Source organism: Vombatus ursinus, unplaced genomic scaffold (genome assembly GCF_900497805.2).
Source record: "Vombatus ursinus unplaced genomic scaffold, bare-nosed wombat genome assembly UNPS02014778.1, whole genome shotgun sequence".
Taxonomy (NCBI): Eukaryota; Metazoa; Chordata; class Mammalia; order Diprotodontia; family Vombatidae; genus Vombatus; species Vombatus ursinus.
Genome location: NW_020954556.1, coordinates 8,378,018 through 8,399,890, shown reverse-complemented (window position 1 = coordinate 8,399,890; position 21,873 = coordinate 8,378,018). Strand labels below are relative to the sequence as shown.

Sequence of the window (21,873 nt, the reverse complement as noted above, 5' to 3'; positions counted from 1 at the left end):
ACAATCCCAAAGGACTCATGATATAAAATGCTATTGGAGAGGATTCCGGGAAGATGGTGGAGTAGGTCAGAAAATCCCAAGGTCTCCAGATTTCCCACACAAACAAGATAATAATAGCACCCCAGGGCAAACATAGAGGGCTAAAAATAAATAAGAGTAGGAGCAGAACAGTAGTCCTCCTGGGACAATTGGAGAAGATCTGAAGAAAAATCCCAGGATGATGTTGGGTCCCTGTGAAGAGTAAACACCTCCAGGCTAGGTCCCCTTAAACAACAAGCAGCAAACCCTGGGGTTAGCTGGGTTGGGAGGCTGCCTTGGCTCCAGCCACAGGAACTTTTACTCCTGGGACAGTGAGAGGAGTTGGGCATCTGAGCTGGGGATGATCACAGGAACCTCCACTGATAAGGAACACCAGACCCATCTGTGCTGTGGAGATGTGGCTGGGGGCAAGAAGGAACCAGTACAACCCAGTGAGTGCAGAAGCAATGGGGTGGTGGGGTGTGGGGGAACACCACTGGCTATGGGCACTTACAGGAGGCTGGAGGTCTGGTTTCAGTTCCAGGCCAGAGGGGACAACTGAAGGAGGATCTGAGGCCAGAGGCACCACCCACCATACTCCAGGGCTAGAGGTGATTATAAAAACTAAACTGCTACAAATAAAAACAAATGAACAGGCAAAGAAAAAAGAACCCAACCATAGAGAATTACTAGGGGAATAGAGAACACCAGGGTTTATTTTCAGAAGAGGATACTGAAGCAAAGAAACCCCCTTCTACCCCAAAAAGTAATGTCAAATGGTCACCTGCCCAAAAAGAATTCATAGAAGAACTTAAAAAAGATTTTAAAAATCAAATGAGATTGAGGAGAAAAACTCAACTGAAAAAAAAAAAAGAACAACCTAAGGAAAACAAGATTAGGAGTAGAAAAAGTCAACCAATTTGAAAAGGAGATCCAGAGTGTTAAGGAAGAAAATGACTCCTTGAAAATCAGAATTGGGCAAGGGGAAGTTAGCAAAGTTATAAGAGATCAAAGAATAACAAAATATAAAGAATGAAAAAATAAAAGAGAATGTAAAACATCTTATAAGAAAAACAACTGATCTGGAGAACAGATCAAGAAGAAAAAATATAAGAATAATTGGACTACCTGAAAGCTACGATCATAAAAAGAATCTTGATATAATAATACAAGAAATCTTGAAAGAAAACTGTCGTGAAGCATTAGAATAAGAGAGAAAAGTAGAAATAGAAAAAAATCACCAATCACCACCTGAAAGAGATGCTACAAGGAAAACCCACAGGAATATCATAGTCAAGTTCTGAAACCCCCAGCTCAAGGAGAAAATATCACAAGCAACAAGAAAAAAAACAAGTTAAATATGGTGGTGCCACAATTAGAATCACACAAAACCTAGCAGCAGTGACACTAAAAGACTGCAGATCTTGGAACGCTGTGTATCAAAGAGCAAAACAACTGGGGTTCTGGTTGAAAATAACATGCCCAGTAAAACTAAGAAAATCCTGAATGGAAAGAAAATGGATATTTAATGAATTGTTAGACTTTCAGGATTTTTTAAAACAAACACAAACAAACAAAAAACCCTGAATTTAATAGAAGATTTGACATACAAGAGAACTTTTTCAACAGCTGCCTGAAATTTTGCTTGATATTCCCATATTTGGAAGAGGTCTTCGGGTCTTTTGCATTTGGGTGCTTTTTTTTAAAGTGTGTATTCGCTGCCATTTTCAAATTTCCATTAGTTAGAATACTGATGTATTAGCAAACGATTCCAGGCATAGGTGAGGAACAGCATGGAAGAAAATAGAATTGGAGTGTGATGATGAGTCTGCCATTGTTTAGAATAATAGTGCCTTCTGATTCAGGAGCATGTAAGTTAAAAAGAAAGAAGCCTACTAACCTCCTACAGTGTATATTGATTTGTGTAATAGGTGGCCAGAAAAACATTAAAGGATTTTCTTCTGATTATTTTATATCTTGAATTGAAGACCCTGAGTGAAATATACACATTTCAAGTAAAGTACAAGGGTGTGTGTCATTGTTATGTGTATCTGTTCCTTTTCTGTCTTTTGAGCTTCTCTATCCTTTTGGAGAAGTCATTTTAAATAGGCTTGAAATAGTCTCTAGGGCCTTGAATGATTCTCAAGGGCCACAGAGTGTGCTGTTCTATCAGAAAATTTTAGAGAAATTTTGTCCTAAATAAACAGAAAACTCTCAATTGTTTTTGAGTTGTATGACTTATTAATAACATGAGTTAATCCATTTTAGATAAAATAAATGCTTACTTTATGTTTGTATGTGATATTAAGATTATCTTTCGTATATAGTCTTTAAAAACAGTTTTCATTAATATTAAAATATGATATTTTAAACCAAAATTAGATTGGTCAAAACTTTATAATATTTTATTTATTTTCAGAGTTGTATTACATGTTGTGATAGTGCGAAATGTAAACTGAAAAGTGGAGCAGTGTGTGCCCAAGGAGAGTGCTGTCAAAACTGTCAGGTAAGATCTGTGTTATTTCAGATGATAAATGCCTATCCATGATTTTTTAATACTTTTGAATTAATATTCCATTTTATTCTGCATCCCTCCCTGTTTTCCCTCTCCCTTCCCCTTGTAAGTTTCGTGCAAGAGGTACACAATGTAGAGATCGTGCTGATTCGGACTGTGATCTCCCTGAATATTGTAATGGATCTTCAGAATTCTGTATGCCTGACTTACATGTTCAAGATGGACATGATTGCCGTTCCAGAACGGCTTATTGCTATAAAGGAAAATGCCCAGATCCAAATGCTCAGTGTAGAGAAATATTTGGTCAAGGTAATTATGATAATTATCTATGTTGCCCCAAAGGCTTAAAAAACGTTGAGAAATGGATAAATCTATATCTTAGTGTTTATAAAAAAATACATTTGAATTCTATTTTTAAAAATCTGTTAATTTTATTTTTATGTTATAAGTAACTTACCTGTCATTTTTTTAGATTCATCTCTCGGTGCTACTGCTTGTTTTGAAGAACTAAATAGTAAGGCAGATCGGACAGGACACTGTGGTCGTACCATGTCAGGATACATACAGTGCCGATGGAGGCATGTTTTTTTTTTTAAATTTAAAATGTTTTTTCCTCAGCTATGTGTAAAGACAATTTTTAATATTCATTTAAAAAACTGAGTTCCAAAATTTCTCTTTCCTTCTCTCATTTCCCCTTTCCCTGAGACAGAAAGCAACTTGATACCAGTTAGACATGTTCAGTCAAGAAAAACACATCACCATATTAGTCATGTTGTGAAAGAAGACACAGACCTAAAGGAAAAAAAAAGATTAAAAAAATGCAGAAAGTGAAAAGTAGTATGCTTAGATATGCCTTCAAATTCCATCAGTTCTTTCTCTGGAGGTGGATAGCAGTTTTCAACATAAGTCCTTTGGAATTGTCTTGGACCATTTTTCTGCTAAGAATAGCTGTCATTTATTGTTGATCATTGTAAAGTACTACTGTTACTGCATACAATGTTCTCTTGATTCTGCTCACTTTACTCTGCATCAGTTCACACAAGTCTTTCCAGGTTTTTCTGAAATCATCCTACTCACCATTTCTTATAGCACAATAATATTCCGTTACAATCATATACCACAACTTGTTCAGGCATTCCTCAATTGATAGGCATCCCCTCAATGTCCAATTTTTTGCAACTACAAAAAGAGCTGCTATAAATATACTTGTACAAATAGGTCCCTCCCCCTGTTTTGAGCTCTTTGGAATATGGACCTGGAGAACTATTCCTGGATCAAAGGGTATGCACAGTTTTATAGCCCTTTGGGGACAGTTCCAAATTGTTCTCCAGAACGGTTTGATCAGTTTACAACTCCGCCAACAGTGCATCAGTGTCCCTGTTTTCCCACATCCCTTCCAACATTTATTATTTTGCTTTTCTGTCATATTAGCCAATGTGATAGCTTTTTTGTCATATTAGCCAATCTGATAGGTATGAGGTGGCACCTCAAAGTTGTTTTAATTTTCATTTCTGTAATCAATAGTGATTGAGAGCATTTATTTATATGACTATAGATACGCTTTGAATTCTTTGTCTGAAAACTGTTCATATCCTTTGACCATTTATCAATTGGGGAATGACTAGTATTCTTACAAATTTGACTCTTACAAATTTGAGGCCTTTATCAGAAATACTTGCTTTAAAAATTGTTTTCAAGCTTTTTTTCTTTTCTTTTTATCTTGGTTGCATTGGTTTTTGTTTGTGTGAAACTTTTTAAATTTGATATAATAAAAATTATTCATTATACATCCAGTATTGCTCTCTCTTTTTTGTTTGTTCATAAATTCTTCCCTTTTCCATAGATTTGAAAGGTAAACTATTCCTTGCTTTCCTAATTTGTTTATAGTATTACTATTTATATTTAAATCATGTACCCATTTTGATCTCATCTTGGTATACAGTATGAGATTGGGCTATACCTAGTTTCTGCCATACTATTTTCTAGTTTTCCCAAAAGTTTTTGCCAAATAGTAAGTTCTTGTCTCAAAAGTGGGGGTTTTTGGGTGTATCAAACACTTTATAGATAGATAATTTACTACTGAGTCTTGTGTACCTCATGTATTCCACTGATCTTTGAAGCAGTTGAAGGAAGAGAGGAAACAAGAAAAGAGTGGTGTCTCTAACAATAAGGGAGGAAAGGGTATCCAGAAGGAAGAAGAGACCAAAAGTACATATTACAGAGAGGTCAAGAAGGTTGAAGACTGAAAGAAAGTATTTTATTTAGTAATTAAGAGGTCACCAAAGGTTGAATAAAGATTAGCTAGCAAAAGTGGAAGCATTGGATGGGGATAACTTTTACAAGAGTTTGGCTATGAAGGGGAGGAAGGAGATAGGATAGTATTTAGATGGGGTACAAGTGTTGATATAATTTTTTTTCTTGAATTTGAGAAACCTGAACATGTTTATGGTCAGGAGGAAGTCATTGGAGATGGATAGATTGATGAGATGGTGAATATATCTCATTTGATATCCTAGACAAACACTAGATAACTACTTGTCAGGTATGTTGCAGAGGGAATTCTTTTTCAGGCATTGGTTGGGTTGGATGATCACTAAGACCCCTCCAACTCTGAAATTCTGTGAATCTGTGAAAATGAATGATAGAGGAAAAATGATTATTGAAACAAGGTTCCAAAGGAGGTAGGAGAGGATGAAGCCAAAGGTATACCAAGAGGAATTAACATTACCTCTTCTTCTGTTAATAGAGGGAAGGAGAAAGATAATGATGTCCACTTCAACAGTAGCAAGATGGAAATTGAGGAAGATCCGCTAAAATGACCCAAATATTCTTTCTTAAGTAATAGTCTAGTTTATTTGCTGTGAATGTGGTGTGTGTGTGTGTGTGTGTGTGTGTGTGTGTGTGTGTGTTTGTGTGTATGTGTGTGTATGTAGTGGAGGTGGAGATTGTTAGGTTGGAATCTGGAGGAGAAAATAAAACTTTTGGAACAATGGCTATGGTCAGGAATGGGAAACCTGCAGCCTTGAGGCCATATGTGGCCCTCTATGTCTTGGGCTGAATCCAAACTTCATAGAACAAATCTCCTTAATAAAAGGATTTGTTCTGTAAACTTGGACTCAGTCAAAAGGCCACACCCAAGGACCTAGAAGGCCACATGTTCCCTATCCCTGGCTATGGTTAAGGAATGTAAAAAGTAGGAGCTAAACCAGACGGAAAGATAAAAGGAAAATCAGGACAGTAGAAGAGTTTTTGTTCAGTCCTTAGTCATGTCAGACCCTTTGTGATTCCATGGACCATACTGTCCACGGACTTTTCTTGGCAAAGATACTGTAGTGGTTTGCCATTTTCTTCTCTGGTGGCAGAGTTTAAGTGATTTGTCCAAGGTTACACAGCTAGGAAGTTTTTGAGGCTGAATTTGAACTCAGGTCTGAGGCTAGTGCTCTATCCACTACACCACCTCACTGCTTCATAAAGGAGTTAGGGAAGCCAAACACAGACTTTAGAAACTATTATATAATTTATCCTTTTTCTTTGGTGTGCCCTTCAATTGTTTAATATTGGCAATAAAATTGATTTATTCTTTTTAAAGAATTCATTTTTTAGGCCAGAACTTTAAAATGTATTTTAGTTGTTATAAAGCTAGAATATTGTGATCAAATGCTAAATGGATAATAATAATTTTTTCTCCTGACACATTTATAGGGACTTCCTCTGTGCAAAACTAATATGTGACTTTAAAAGTCGACAGCCATTTTATAATACAAAAGCAGCTACCATTTATGTTAATGCAAGAGGAAATCTGTGTATCACCTTAGACTACATAACATATGATGATTCTCAAGACCCCATGTGGGTACGTGATGGAGTCGCTTGTGGTTATAAAAAGGTAACAACAATTTATTTGTATATCTTAAAAAGTGAGTCTGACTTTCAAGACAATTGGAACTTATTTTTTTCTGTTATCCTAAACTTAAAACTTAAATTCTGTAAACTTTCTCAGATCCTTAAAAAATAATGTAAGGTCTACAGTATTTTTTGATGTACATAGATAGAAGACATAATAGTCTAGGATGAGGTGAGATCATTATGGATTGGAGTTGAGCAGATAATCTTTCTGTTTTCATTGCAACCTTGGGGGTGGATGTAGTGGAGTTAGCAGTTTTAACCTTCTTTTCTTTAATTGTTCAAGAATGAGAGATGGAAATAAAAAAAAAAGAATGCCTTTAGGGGGATGAACTAGTATATATCTCTTCTAACAGAGAGATGTATCCATCCCATAAAGTGACTCTGATTTAACTCATAAATACTTTTCTGGAGGTGGGCTCCTCATTCTTGATGCAAACTTATCCTTGGCTATATGTATCCCTAGCTACTTCTTGACTTAGGTCTGCTTTCCAGTTACCTAGATAACTGAGGGTACCCTTAGGTTTATGGAATTCTTTTGGTCCTAATTTCCTTTGATTACATTTTGGTACTAGGTAAAACTTGGGTTCAGAATTGCCATTCCAAGCAGTATGTCTTTCTATTATCTAAGAAGTATAATAGATAGACCTATGACTACTTCCAAGACAAAGAAATAAAAAGGTATTTAGGAAAGCCCAGCTAACCTCTTCATTAATTGTCATTCCCATTGCTTCTATGTAACTACCAAGGGCCAATTCATTCATCAAATGCACCATTCACATTCATTATTATGATTTCATCACATCTTTCATGAACACTTAATAAACCATCTACTGACAACATACCTTTGTCAATAGACAACTAATTCATCAGCATTCTTACCATATTAATGATAATTTCAAAAAATCAATTTAGTTTTCTAATTCACTCAACTAAAATAGATATACTCAATCCAGTATGTGGAATCAAGCTCAAAACATGGTCATAAGCAAGCAACCTCTATAGAAAATATGTAACTATTTTCTTTCCTATAGCACTGTTAGCAAGTGTCTTACTAATTAGCAACAGTAGGTGATGTCTTCAAGAAATGGAGGGAAAAATCATAAAGGAAAAACAGTAATATCTGGCATAGTTAACAATGATTGGGGCCAGTGACATCAGAAAGCAAGCTACCATCAAGACCATCACCCCTTTATTTTTCTAATCTTTTCTACTCTGGGTATGGCATTTTCCTGACTAAGCAAGATCCCAACTTATTCTGCTCTAGAGACAATTATGTCTATTTAATCCTTACAGTCTTTTTTATAGTCTGCTCAGATTTTACTGGCCAAATGTATATTACAAAATGGTAGTAGCATATTTCAAGAAACATTCCAAACCTGACATTTCTAGTCCTTTCTCCATACAAACAAATCTCAAAGCCAAATATAGTAGCTTGGAGGCAAAGCCTCCTCAGAAGTCTGCAAACTTTGGAATTAAAATCTGTATTTTTTGTATCATTGCATAAAGGAATTTCTTTAAAGAGCCTCTCGGAAGGTAAGAAGAGGTGTGAATTTGGAATCACAACCTAGAAAATCCATTTCTGCTTGGTTTCTTTAAAGCCCTTTATAATATGACTCATTCCTACCTTTCCAATCTTGTTATACCTTAAAGCCCTCTTACCCCCCACTTACTGTGTGATCCAGTGACACTGGGCTCCTAGCTGTGTCTTGCACAAAATACTGTATCTCCTGACTCGAGGCATTTTCACTTCATTTCAACTTTACCATGCCTGGAACATTCTCCTTCCTCATTTCTATCTCCTGACTTCCCCCTTTCTTTTATGTTCCAACTAAATTCCCACCTCCTACAAGAAGCGTTTCCCACTTTTCTTAATGTGAGTGCTTTGCTACTCTGTTGATTATTCCCTATTTGTTCTCTTTATAGCTTGTTTGGACATAGTTGTTTGCATATTGTTACCCCAATTAGACTTTGAGATTCTTGACAGCAGGGATTTTTTGCTTTTCTTTGTATCCCCAGCATTTAGCATAGTGCCTGGCATACAAGAAGTGCTTAATAAATGCCTGTTGATTGACTGGGCATAAGTGAATATATGAATCAATGAAAAATATTTATCAAGTGCTTACTACATGCAAAGCATTGTGCTTAGGGGTTGACTTTGAGATTCCTTTCAGACATCCAGTTTGAAATGCCTGACAGCCAGTTGGGGATTTGGGACTGGAGCTCAGGAGAAAAAAAGGATGAATTTTTAGATCTCAGAGTCATCTGCATGGAAGGGATAATTAAACTCATTGAGCTGAACCGTTCACAAAATATAGAGAAAGAAGGGGCCCTAGGATAGATTCTTCTGGTACACCTGCAAATAGGTAGTGTGATCTGAATGATGGTCTGCAAAGGATACTGTGGAGTGATCATATAGGTAGTCAGAGAACCAGGAAACCTATTACACAAAAATCCAGAAAAAAGAGAATATCCAGAAGGAGATGGTAGTCAACATTGACAAATGTTGTGGAGGCAACACAGATAAGGACTGACTGAGAAAAGACAATTAGAATTAGTAATTAAGAAATTATTGGTAGTTTCAACTGAGTGATGAGATTGGAAGCCAAATTGCAAAGAGATGAAAGGTGAGTTAGTGAAGAGGAAGTGGAAACAGTGAGTATGATCAGCACTTTTTTTCTAGTAGTTTGGCTGAGAAAAAAAAAGAGGTGTAGAATGCTAGCTTTAGGGTCCAATGAAGGATTTTTTTTGAAGGACAGGAGGTACTTGGATAAGTTTGAAGGTATAATAGAAGGAACCAGCAGATTTTTCCCTTATTGGGATATTCTAAGATTTAATCTCCTTTTGTGAGTTTTGTATATAAATGTTATTTTTTATGCCCTCCATGACTCACATACATGGTGGGCTTTTAGAAACAAAAACTGTTAACCCAGCTAAATATATGATTTTTGACTTGTACTTCTCCCTTCTCCCTCTCTTCGACATTCCTTTGAGGAGCTCTATTCCTCAAAATATTAATTTGTGGAAATTAAAATATTAATCATGTGGAAGTGATACAGTTAGGAATCTAGGCTCTGCCTTTCACTCCCTACATCTTCTTGGGGCAACTTAGCTCATTAGAAGGAAGTGTGGTAAAGAGCATTGGCTTCAAATTTGGGATTGTAGGTTCAAATCCTGCTTCTTAGAGTTTATCATCTTTGTGAACTTGCGCCTCAGTTTTAGATAAGGTCCCTAGAAGCTCAAGCTCTTTGATTCTGTAATCCTTTAATCTCTCTAGACCTTAGTCTTCCACAACCATAAGATCTAGAATCCTCCTCTCTAGGGGTGGAATATGATCAAGTGAAACACATACCCTATCTAAGAATAGATGCTCCTGAAATGCCTCCTTTCCCTGAGAAACCTTTAGTCCAAAAAACCACTCCCTCTCCTCCTGTCCACTCTCCCATGCAGGAGGAGAAAGACTTTTGAAGTTTCCTACCCTACCCAGGCAATGTTTGGTCCAAAAAATACACCAAAGTGTGAAGTCCAAAAAACAAGAGCTTTCTTTACAGCCTTGTCCAGAGCCAGCTGTCTCTGGACCCTCTCATTCCCTTCATTTTTATATTTCCATTTGAAAGACTGTATAGCTACACCCCCAGATGTACTAATTAATGTTAATACATCCTTATAGTCCCAGACTCCCTCCAGAAATATTCATTAATGAATGAGGGAGATCAATGTGGAGGGAGAAGCACTAGATTTCACAGCAGAAGATTTGACCTGGGCTAAGTTTGTGCTCTGCTATTCTCTACCTGCATATCTTGCTACTCTCTCAATCTGAACTGAAACTTCTCATCTTAAAAATGAGATGGTTGTAGCAAACACTTTCCAAATTTCCTTCCCTCTCCATGTACATGATCTTATTAACTAACCCTTCCCCATTCCATTCAACCTCTAGGATAATTTTCTGTCCACTTAATGGGCTTTTCAGTCTCTCTCTCTCTCTCTCTTTTTTTCTTTTTGGTTTATTTGTTTGTTTTTAATGAAGCCTCAAGGAAGTTGAGACTTCTAAAGGAATTGCTTCATCTTTTCTGTGTATGCCTCAGTATAAATGTCTTTATAGATTTCTTCATTTTCTCTTTGTATTTTTCTTTCAATGGCCTTTAACAATGATACCACCTTTAAGAAAATTCAGTTCTTCCTTCTTCCTTCATCCTTGGCTCTGAGGCCATTTTCAGCTCTTAGATTCTTTGGTTTTGTGATGTCCCCCTAAATCTTCACTCTTCTAGCTTAAACATCCCCAATTCTTTTACCAACCCTTGATTTTGAGGCCCTTGATCATTCTGGTCCCTCTCTTCTGTTTGTTTTTCAGTTTATCAATGACCTTTTCTCAATATGTAGCATCCAGATATCATCTAATAAGGGCAGAGTACAGAAAACCACTTATTCCAGATACTATACCCAAGATCGAATTAGTTGTCTAGATTTCTTTGGTTCTGGATACATAACATATTAAAAACTCACCTAGCTTTGTGTTGTCTACAACACGTGTACATGTTGTAGCAATATGTGTACATGCTGACTTTTTGTTCTGGTTGCTTCCTTTGCTAAATGACCATTAACTATCTCTAGAATTTTGCCAGTAAAAGTCAAGATTCATCGCATATAGTCTTCAGATTCCACTGTCTCACTCATTTTTGGAAATTGGGACAACTATCTAATCTTCTTCCATCCTACAGCACTGCTCTCATTCTTCATGATATTTCAAAGTTGACCTAACAGTGACACAGGAATCACATAAGTCAATTCTTCTGGGAGTTGGGATGAAGTTCATCTGGGCCTTTGAATTTAATCCATTAAGGTTAGCTCATCATAATTTTTTTCCTTTTTTTCTTTAGTTTTTTTTTAATAAATTTATTTATTTTTAGTTTTCAACATTCACTTCCTCAAGATTTTGAGTTCCAAATTTTCTCCCTATCTCATCCCTCCCCCCACCCCAAGATGGCATGCATTCTGTATACTCCTTTCCTTAATCTGCCCTTCCCTCTATCTCTCTTCCCCTTCTCTTATCCCCTACCTGTTCTATTTTCCTGTAGGGCAGGATATATGTCAATACCCCATTTCCTGTATTTCTTATTTCCCAGTTGCATGTGAAAACAGTTTTTTTTTTAACATGTGTTTTTAAAACATTTTCGGTTACAAATTTTCTTACTTTCTCCCTCCCCACCCACCCTCATTGAAAAGGCAAGCAACTTGTTACAGGTTATACATGTGTAGTCATGCAAAACACTTCCATAGTAGTCATGTTGTGAAAAACTAACTATTTCCCTTCATCCTATCCTGCCCCCCATTTATTCTATTCTCTCTTTTGACCCTGTCCTTCCACAGAAGTGTTCGCTTCTGATTATCCCCTCCCCTAATCTTCCCTCCCCTCTATCATCTCCCTGCTCTCTTGCCCCCTTCCCCCCTTATTCTCCTGTAGGGTAAGATAGATTTCCATACCCAGTTGTATATGTTACTCCCTCCTTAAGCCAAATCCTTTGAGAATAAGATTCACTCATTCCCTCTCACCTTCCCCCATTTCCCCTCCACTGTAAAGGCCTTTTCGTGTCTGTTTCATGTGAGATAATTTACCCCATTCTTCTTCTCCCTTTCTCCTTCTCCCAGTATAATCCTCTCTCACCCCTTAATTTTATTCTGCAGATATCACCCCTTCATCTTCAACTCACCCTGTGCCCTCTATCTATCTATCTATACATACATATAATTTTTCCCTCCCACTACCCTAATACTGACAAAGGACTCATGAGTTAACAAATATCGTCTTTCCCTGCAGCGATGTAAACAGTTCAATCTTAATAAGTCTCTTGTGATTTCTCTTTCCCTGTTTACCTTTTCATGTTTTACTTGAGTCTTGTATTTGAAAGTCAAATTTTCTATTCATCTGTGGTCTTTTCATCAAGAATGCTTGAAAGTCCCCTATTTCACTGAATGACCATTTTTTCCCCTGAAGGATTATACTCACTTTTGCTGGGTAGATGATTCTTGGTTGTAATCCTATCTCCTTTGCCCTCTGGAATATTATATTCCAAGCCCTGTGGTCCCTTAATGCTAAATTTTGTGTTATCCTGATTGTGTTTCCACAATACTTGAATTGTTTCTTTCTGGCTGCTTGTAACATTTTCTCCTTGACTTGGGAACTCTGGAATTTGGCTACAATATTCCTAGGAGTTTTCCTTTGGGGAACTCTTTCAGGAGGAGATCGGTGGATTCTTTCCATTTCTATTTTGCCCTCTGGTTCTAAAATATCAGGGCAGTTTTCCTTGATAATTTCTTGAAAGATGATGTCTAGGCTCTTTTTTTGATCATGGCTTTCAGTTAGTCCAATACTTTTTAAATTCTCTCTCGGATCTATTTTCCAGGTCAATTGTTTTTCCAGTGAGATATTTCACATTGTCATCTATTTTTTCATTCTTTTGGATTTGTTTTACAGTGTTTTGATGTCTCATAAAGTCAATGGCTTCCAATTGCTCTATTCTAATTTTTAAGGAAGTATTTTCTTCAGTAAGCTTTTGGACTTCCTTTTCCATTTGACCAATTTTGCTTTTTAGGACATTCTTCTCCTCATTGGCTTTTTGGACCACTTTTGCTATTTGGGTTAGGCTATTTTTTAAGGTGTTATTTTCTTCAGTGTTTTTTTGGGTCTCCTTTAGCAAGCTGTTGACTTGTTTTTCATGATCTTCTTGCATCACTCTCAGTTTTTCCTCTGCTTCTCTTACTTGCTTCTCAAAGTCCCTTTTGAGCTCTCCCATGGCCTGGGACCAATTCATATTTTTCTTGGAGGCTTTGGATATAAAAGCTTGCCTTTGTTGTCTTCTTCTGGTTGTATGTTTTGATCTTCTTCGTCACCAAAGTAGATTCTGTAGTCTGACTCTTTTTGTGCTGCTTGCTCATGATTCCAGTCAATTACTTGAGTTATAAACTCTTTGTTAAGGTAGTGGTCTGCTTCCTGTGTGGAGAATGTACTGTCCCAAGCTTTGGGGGTTTTGTACAGCTGTTTTTGGAGATACTTCTAGGGACTTGAAATTTTCAGTTCTTCCAAGGTGGTATGACAAGGGGCGAGGTATTTACTCCTTTCCTGGCCTGTGCTCTGGTCTATGAGTGACCACAAGCACTCTTTTCTGTCTTGGAACTGTGAGGAGGATTTCCTCTCCACTGCCACTACAAGCTCCACCATGCCAGCACTCCTCCTCACCCCAGGACTGCCACCCAGAACTATGACCTAGTTCCAAGCACAGGTAAAGCAAGAGAATCCTTCACCAGCAAAGAGATCCCTGCAATCCCCCTCTGATCAGCCACTTGATTCCCCCTCAATTCATGGGACGGAAGCTCTGGAGGCAGCCTTCGCCTCCCTGGTGCTGTGCTTGGGGACTGGAGCAGAGAACACCGCACTTCTCTGTCTGTCACCACAGGCACAGACTTTTCCAACTGACCTTCTAAGTTGTCTTTGGTGTTTGTGGGTTGAGAAATCTGTAAACCACCACAGTTGCCCATGATTTAGTCCTCTGAAGCCTGCTGCAGGTTCGCTGAGGCCTGCCTTGCCTGCACACCTACACCAAACTACGCTTCTCTCCCCACCCAGCGCAATATACTTTTCTGATTAACCATCCAGGTTGTCTTGGGCTGGAAATTTGTTTCACTCTGTCTTTTTGTGGGTTCTGCTGCTTTAGAATTTGTTTAGAGCCATTTTTTATAGGTATTTGGAGGGATTTGGGGGAGAGCTCAAGCAAGTCACTGATTTTACTCTTCCATCTTGGCTCTGCCCCACTGAGGTCTTACCTAATCCTAATTACTTCCTCCCTACTTATCCTGGGTTTCACCTTACTATTAGCCATTTTTGTTATTTACTTTTAAAGATTTTTCCCTTAGAAAAATAGAGATAAAATGGATTTGAACAGTTCTATTACCTCTCCATCATCATTTGTTATTATCTACCAAGCAACAGTCCTAATTTATAAAAAGCACCTTTTGCATGTCTGTACCATTCCTTGCTGGTCTTAGCTTACTCTGTGCTTAAACATTTCTGCTTTTGTTCTTAGAGGACCTTGTCCAATGTAACATTTTAAAAATTGTATTTAAGTTTTCTCTTAAATATTTATTAATATCTTTAAAGAAAATTACCTTTATATCCAAATATACCCCTCTCCATCCCCTGCCCATTGAGCCATCCCTTGTAACAAATAATAAAAAAAAGTAAAATTAACAAACATATAAACTGAGTCTGACAGTATAATAATTTTTTTGTATCCATAGCCCTCCACTTCTATAAAGAAGGGAAAAAAATGGATTTTTTTTTTGCTTTGGGTGTGAGCATAATTACTAGCCTTACATAGCATTCAATTTCACTTTTTATGTTTGTTCCATTTGTATTATTGTAATAATTGTGTATATTACTTTGAAGTAACAGTGGATAAAGCTCTGTACTTTGAGTCAGGAATACCCGAGTTTAAATCCAATCTCAGACACTTGCTAGCTGTGTGACCCTGAACAAGTTATTTAACCTCCTCAACCTCAGATTCCTCATTTGTACAATGGGAATAATAATAGTGTCTACCTCCCAGAGTTGTTTTAAGAATAAAATGAGATAATATTTATAAAGTACATTGCAAACCTTACCATGCTATATAAATGCTAGTTATTATCATTATTATTATCATTACTATTTTGCTAGTTGTGAGTATTTCATTTGCATCAGCTAATATGTCTTTCTGTGCTTTGTTGAATTCTTGATACTCATAGTTTCTTATAGAGCAGTCATGTTCCATTACATTTATTTCCCACAATTTATGTAGCCATTCCCCAATTGATGAGCACTTTGTTTCTAGGTCTTTGCTACTACAAAAAGCATTTCTCAAAATATTTTAGCATGTAGGGTATCATCTGCTCCCCACCCTTGCCATCTTTGATCTCCTTGGGATATATGCATAGCAGTGGGATCTCTGAATCAAAGGGTATAGATATTGTAGTCATTTTCTTAGAATATTTCAAATTACTTTCTACAATATTTGAACTGATTTGTATCTCCACCAGCAGTATATTAGCATGCCACAAGCCCTCCAACATTGACTGTTCTCATCTTAGTTAATTTGCTAGGTATGAAGTGAAACCTCAGGAATCGTTTGATTTGCATTTCTTTTATTATTTTGAGTGTATCTTTTATACAGTTGTTAATACTTTACAAATCTTATTTTGAGAACTGTTTGTTCATAGACTTTGGGAAATGGCTCTTGGTGTTATGTATTTGTGTTAGCTCCCTTTATGTCATAATATCAGATTATTAGAAGAGATATTTGGTACAAAGATACCTCCTGCCATGATAGCATCTCTACTCTTCTTAATTACATTGATTTTTGTTGTGCAAGAGGTTCAATTTCATGTAATTAAAATTATCTGTTTTATCTTTTGTAATTGTTTCTATTCCTTTGTTGTTGTTATTAAGAACTACCGTTCTAGCAATAGCTGTGAAAAATACCTGATCTGGTTCTTTTCATTCTTTTGATTTTGTTTGACTGATTCTTGATGTCTCATAGAGTCATTAGCTTACACTTGCCCATTTCTAATTTTTAATGAATTATTTTCTTCCGTTAGCTTTTGTACCTCCTTTTCCATTTGGTCAATTCTACTTTTTAAAGGGTTGTTTTCTTCCATGTACTTTTAAAAAATTTTGCCAATTATATTTTAAAGGATTTGTTCAATTTTTCTTCTACCTCTCTTATTTGAATTTAAAAATTCTTCTTGAGCTTTTCCAAGAAGGCTTTTTGGGCTTGAGACCAGTTCATATTCCTTTCTGAGCTTTCAGATGTGGGTATATTGACATCGTTATCTGAATTTGTATTTTGATCTTCCCTGTCACCAAGATACTTTTCTATGGTCATTGTTTTCCTATGTTGCTTCTTGCTCATCTTGTTTGCCTTTTTTCTGACTTTTAAAGTTGATCTCTGCTTGTGGGGCACAGGGGGCACTGTCCCAGGCTTCTTCTGCTAGAGGGTAGGGGCCTGGTTACTGGCTTGCTGGGATGCCTCCCTTCCTGTACTGGTCCCCTTCAGCCACAGCAAGAGGGACCTTTCCCGTTAATCCCCCTAGCCTCATGAGCTAAGAGACTGCTGTATCTGGTGTTTCTGCTGATTCTACTATTTCAGGATTTTTTTCTGGGGCAGTATTCTCTGAGTTTTTTGAGGTCAGTAAGGGAGGGTGAGAGCAACTTACTGCTTACTCCACCATCTTGTCTCCTGGGAGTCAAAATAGGTGACTTTCAAACATTCCGTTTGTTGGCTGATAGCTCCGGGAGTAGCTGCTACCGCTGCTGCCTCAACTGCTGCTGTTGCTGATTCAGTCACTCTTGAGGCCTGCTACTGATTTGCTGGGGCTGGGACTGGGGCTGTTCTGGCCTGCTCTCTGCTGGACTGTGCTTCTCTTTCACCCAGTTCCAACAGAGCACTCCCACTGACCTTCTAAGTTGTCTCTGGCATCTGTGGGCTGAGAAATCTGGAAAGTGCCACAGCTGCCAGTGATTCAGTCCCCCAAGGCCTGTTCCTGCTTTGTGGGGTTGGGTCTGCACTGGCATGGCTTGAGCTCCTCTCTCAGCCCAGTGCAATCTATCCTTCCTATCCACCTTCCAGTTTGTCTTGGGCTGGAAATCTGCCTCACTCTGTCTCTTTGTAGGTTCTACTGCTCTAGAATTTGTTCAGAGTCACTTTTTAAAGGTATTTGAAGGGGTTTGGGAGAAGGCTCAGGTGAGTCCCTGCTTTCACTCTGCCATCTTGGCTCTGCCCTGATCTGGTTCTTTTAAAAGGAAAACAAACAACTTTTAATGGTATGACTTTTCATATGCAGATCACTTATCCATGTTGAATTTATTGTTGTACATGGCATAGGATGTTGGTTTAAAACTAATTTCTATCAAACTGCTTTCCAGGGTTCCCAAAGTTGTCAAATAGGGGATTCTTTCATAAGCAATTTACATTCTCATGTTCATTGAACACTTGGTTATCAAGTGCAATTGTTTCTGATTCTTCCTCATCTGATTTCCTCCACTGAGCTACACTTCTATTTTTAAACCAGTAACAAATAGTTTTGATGATTATTTCTTTATAATAAACTTCAAGGTCTAGAAATGCTGCTTTATCTTCATTCCTCCATTTTTTTTCATTATATCCTTTGAGAACCTAGACCTATTGTTCCCCCAAATGAAATATTTTTTATATTGTCTAACATTATTAAGTGTCTTCCTAATAGTTTGATTGGTACAGTAGTAAATCTTTAAGTTAAGGTAGCATTGAAATTTTATTATGTCAGCATGGCCCAACCATGAACATTGAAGATCCCCCAGTAATTTAGGTCATTTCTTCAGTTCTATAAGGACCATTTAAAATTGTTTTTATGTAAGATGGCACATGCCTTGATAGAACAACTCACATGTGTTTTCTGCCTTTTGTAGATATTTTGAATAGGAACACTTTTCAGTCTTTTTGGATTTTGTTATTTCTGTGTTGAAATGCAGTTGATTTTGTGGATTTGCTTTATATTGTTAATTTAATGAAGCTATCAATTACCTCATTTAGTTTCTTTCTTGATTTTTTTGGGGGGATTTTCTAGGTAAACTAGCATGTCACCAGTAAACAAAGATAGGTTTATCTCTCCTTTACCTATGCTTATGCCTTTAATTTCCTTCTCTCTTTCTTGTTGCTATTACTAACATGTCTAGAACTATGTCAAATAATAGAAGAGAATGAAAGACAATGGCGTTTATTAAGTACTTATTATTCACCAAGCATTATTCTAGGCATTGGGAATACAAATGGAAAATCAAGACAGATTATCCCCTGAAAGAGCTCACCTTCTAATTGGATGAGACAACATATATTTAGTCAGCCAAGGAGCATTTATTAAAGCAGCACTGTCCTAACTGCAGAGGATTCAAAGAAAAGCAGAAAATGCCTTTGCTCTCAAAGTGCTTACTTTAATCAAAGAGCTTGTTTTAATCAGGGATACAACATGAAAAAAACTAAGTACAGATAAGGTAGAATTGATGGAAAACACTTTGAAAGGCAAAGACCTCCTGAAGAATGTGATGTAAGCTTAATCTTGAAGGAACAGCGTTAGAAGTGATGGGACAGAGCACTCAAGGTATGGAGGACAGCAAATTAAAGGTATAGAGACAGGATGGAATATTATGTTTGAAAAGCTACAAGAAGACCATTGTTGCTGGATTGTAAAATGCACAGAGAGGATTAAAATACAAGATGACCGGAAAGGCAAGAGAGGGGAAAGATACAAAGAGGTTTAAATGACAAACAGTTGTTTATATTTGATACTGGAAGTAATAGGGAGCCACTGGAGCCCACTGAGCAGGGGCTCCTCCTCCTCCTCCCTCCCCCTCCTCCTCCTCCCTTCCTTCTCCTCTCCCCCCTGCTCCCCCCTCTTCCTCCTCCTCCTTCCGCCCCCTCCTTCTTCTCCTCCTGCCCCTGCTCCTGCCGCTGCTGCTTCTCCCCCGGGTTGCCTTGGAGCGGACCATCCTGGTGCCTCTTTTGTGAAGCGGCAGCTGAGGAGACCCCCGGACTAGCCATGGCCGACGAAAAGCCGAAGGAAGGCGTCAAGACTGAAAACAAAGACCACATTAATTTGAGTGTGGCAGGGCAAGATGGTTCGGTGGTGCAATTTATGATTAAGCGGCGCACACCACCTAGTAAACTAATGAAAGCCTATGGTGAACGACAGGGTTTGTCAATGAGGCAGATCAGATTCCGATTTGATGGGCAACCAATCGATGAAACAGACACACCTGCACAGTGGGAAACGGAGGATGAACGTACAATTGATGTATTCCAGCAGCAGCAGCAGCAGCAGAGAGGAGGCGCTTACTAAAAAGAGCACACGCAACTCCACTCCAGAGCTGTGCTCCCAAGGGAAACAATATCTTCACAGTTACACAACCAAGATTTGATTCATCCACATCCTGACGACTGCAGTATAGTTTTCTCTCTTCTTTGATTCCCTTCCCCCATTCCTTTATTGTACATAAAGTAACTGGTGTATGTGCACAGGCATAATGCGTTGTTTTTTTTTTTTTAACTAAATGGCCGATGGTGTGTTTTGATCAACATCAAATGGAGATGGGGAAAGAAACAAACAAACTGGTTCTGTGAAAATATCCCTTTTCTCCATTAGTGGCATGCTCATTCAACTTTTATCTTTATTTTCCACTGCTTAACAACAAAAAGAAAAAAAACCCACAAAAAATCCTTGCATACCTTGTTTGATTGGATAATTTCAGTGTTTTTTTTTCATCATTGTAAAACCACGGACAATTTTATAACTTTTTTGTACATAGCTGTTACATGTAGGGCAATCTCTGTCTCTCAGAAAGGGATAAATTACTATAAAGAAATTGATCCTAGATAATTTCCCCTTCAAGTCAAACATCTTGTTGTTTAAATAAACTTCTTGTTTAAAATTTAAAAAAAAGAAAAAAGAAAAATTGCCCTGGCACCTAAGTGGAGGGTGGATTGGATTTGGGAGAGACAATGCAGGGACACTGGTAAAAGGCTATTTCAATAGTCAAGGTAAGAGGTGATGAGGGGAGATGGTTGTTTGAATGGAGAGAAGGAAACATATATGAGAGATGTTGTAAAGGTACTAATGATACTATTTGGCAACAAATTGGATATGTTGGACAAAAGGAGAATGAGCAGTTGAAGATGATAAGGGAAAACTTCATGAAGAAAATGATAGTTGGCCTACGTCTTAAAGGAAAAGAAGAATTCTGAAAGGCAGAGTTAATGAGGAAATGCATTCTAGGCATGGAGAGGGGGGTAGGAAACAGCCAGTACAAATGTATAAAGATGGAAGATGAGGTGACGTGGGAGGAACAGAGAGACAGCCAATTTGGCTGGATCACAGAATGACGGAGGAGGAGTAGTGTCCAGTGAGCCTGTAAAGACAGGTTGAGGCCAGGTTTCATAGGGCCAAAACAGAAAAGGAGTTTGTATTTTATTCTAGAGACAATAGGAAGCTACTGGAGTTGAATGAGTACGAGAGTCACATGGTCAGATCTATGTATAAGGAAAATTACTTTAGCACCAGTGTATAGGATAGACTGGAGTTGGGGAAAAAAAAACTTTAGGCAGAAAGGTAAACTAGGAGATTGTTGTAATAATCTGGATGAGATATGATGAAGACTTGAACTAAGATGGTAGATAAATATGTACACACACACATTGGGTTGGATATTGTCATGATTTATACTCAACTGATTATATTTGAAGAGTAAGAGAATGTGAGGAATCTAGGATAATAGCAAGATTATGAACCTGGAAGACAAAGGATGGTGGTACCTTCAATGGAAACAGAGAAGTTTGAGACAGAGGAAGGTTTAAGGGGAAAGATTTTGAGGTCAGTGGTTTAAGATGTCTCCAGAAAATCCAACTGGAAATGTCCAGTGGGCAACTGGCAAAGTAGACTGAAGCTTAGAGGAGAGGCTGGAGCTGGATATTTGGATGTGGAAGTCATTTGTGTAGAGATAATAGTTAAACCCATGGGAATTTAAATGATTACCAAGAAAGTAAATATAAAGAAAGAAGGAAAGAGAGCCTTGCATGTGGCCTAAGGAACACCCTTAATAAAGGGTTTGATGATCAAACCAGCGAAGGAGACAGAAAAAAAAAACAAATAGAAAAACGTAGGAGGCAACCAAGGAGAGAGTAGTTCATGCAACCCAAAAAAGGGTAGTGCAGGAAACTCAGAGATGGAGAGAGTATGCAGGAGGAAAGGATTATCAGCAGTTTCTAATGCAGCTGACTGAGAAGGATGATGTCTGAGAAAAGACCTTCAGATTTGGCATACAAGAGATCATTGTTAACTTTGGAGAAAGCAGTTTCAGCTGAGTGGTAACAACAGAAGCTAGAAGGCAAAGAGTTAAAAAATGAATGAGAGGAAGAGGAGGTAGTGAGTGTAGACAGCTCTTCCTTTTTCTTTTCTTTTTTTAGACAGATTTTTCAAGGAGTTTGTATGAGAAATGGAGGTGAGGTACAGATGATAGCCTAAGGGTTGAGTGAAGGTATATGTGCAAGTAGACTAGAAGAGAATTGGAAAAGGTAAACGAAGTCAAAGAGCCAGGCAGCTGGCAGTGCAATGGAGAGAGGGCTGGGCCTGTAGTCAGGATGATGTGAATTTAGATCTGACTTAAGTAGCTCACACTATCTGTGTGACTCTGGGCAAGTCATTTCACCTCTGCCTGACTCAACTTCCTCATCTATAAAATGAGGGGGGTAATGAGAGCACCCACTTCCCAAGGTTGTGGTAAAGATCAATCATATTTGTAATTAACACTCATATTTGTAAAGTACTTTGCAAACCTTAAAGTGATTTATAAGATAATAGCTATTATAATTATTGTTATT

At 37.8% G+C, this 21,873-nt stretch overlaps 1 protein-coding gene and 1 pseudogene across 1 annotated transcript in view; both read left to right on the top strand.

Annotated features, from left to right (window-relative positions):
- The window catches only part of LOC114045332 (disintegrin and metalloproteinase domain-containing protein 2-like), a 131,908-nt gene that overhangs the window by 93,501 nt on the left and 16,534 nt on the right, over window positions 1–21,873 (top strand). The window contains 4 exon segments of the mRNA XM_027865264.1: window positions 2,438–2,524; window positions 2,644–2,842; window positions 3,006–3,111; window positions 6,236–6,419. Coding sequence (XP_027721065.1) covers window positions 2,438–2,524; window positions 2,644–2,842; window positions 3,006–3,111; window positions 6,236–6,419 — 576 coding nt within the window.
- On the top strand, window positions 18,976–19,339 carry LOC114045447 (annotated as a pseudogene).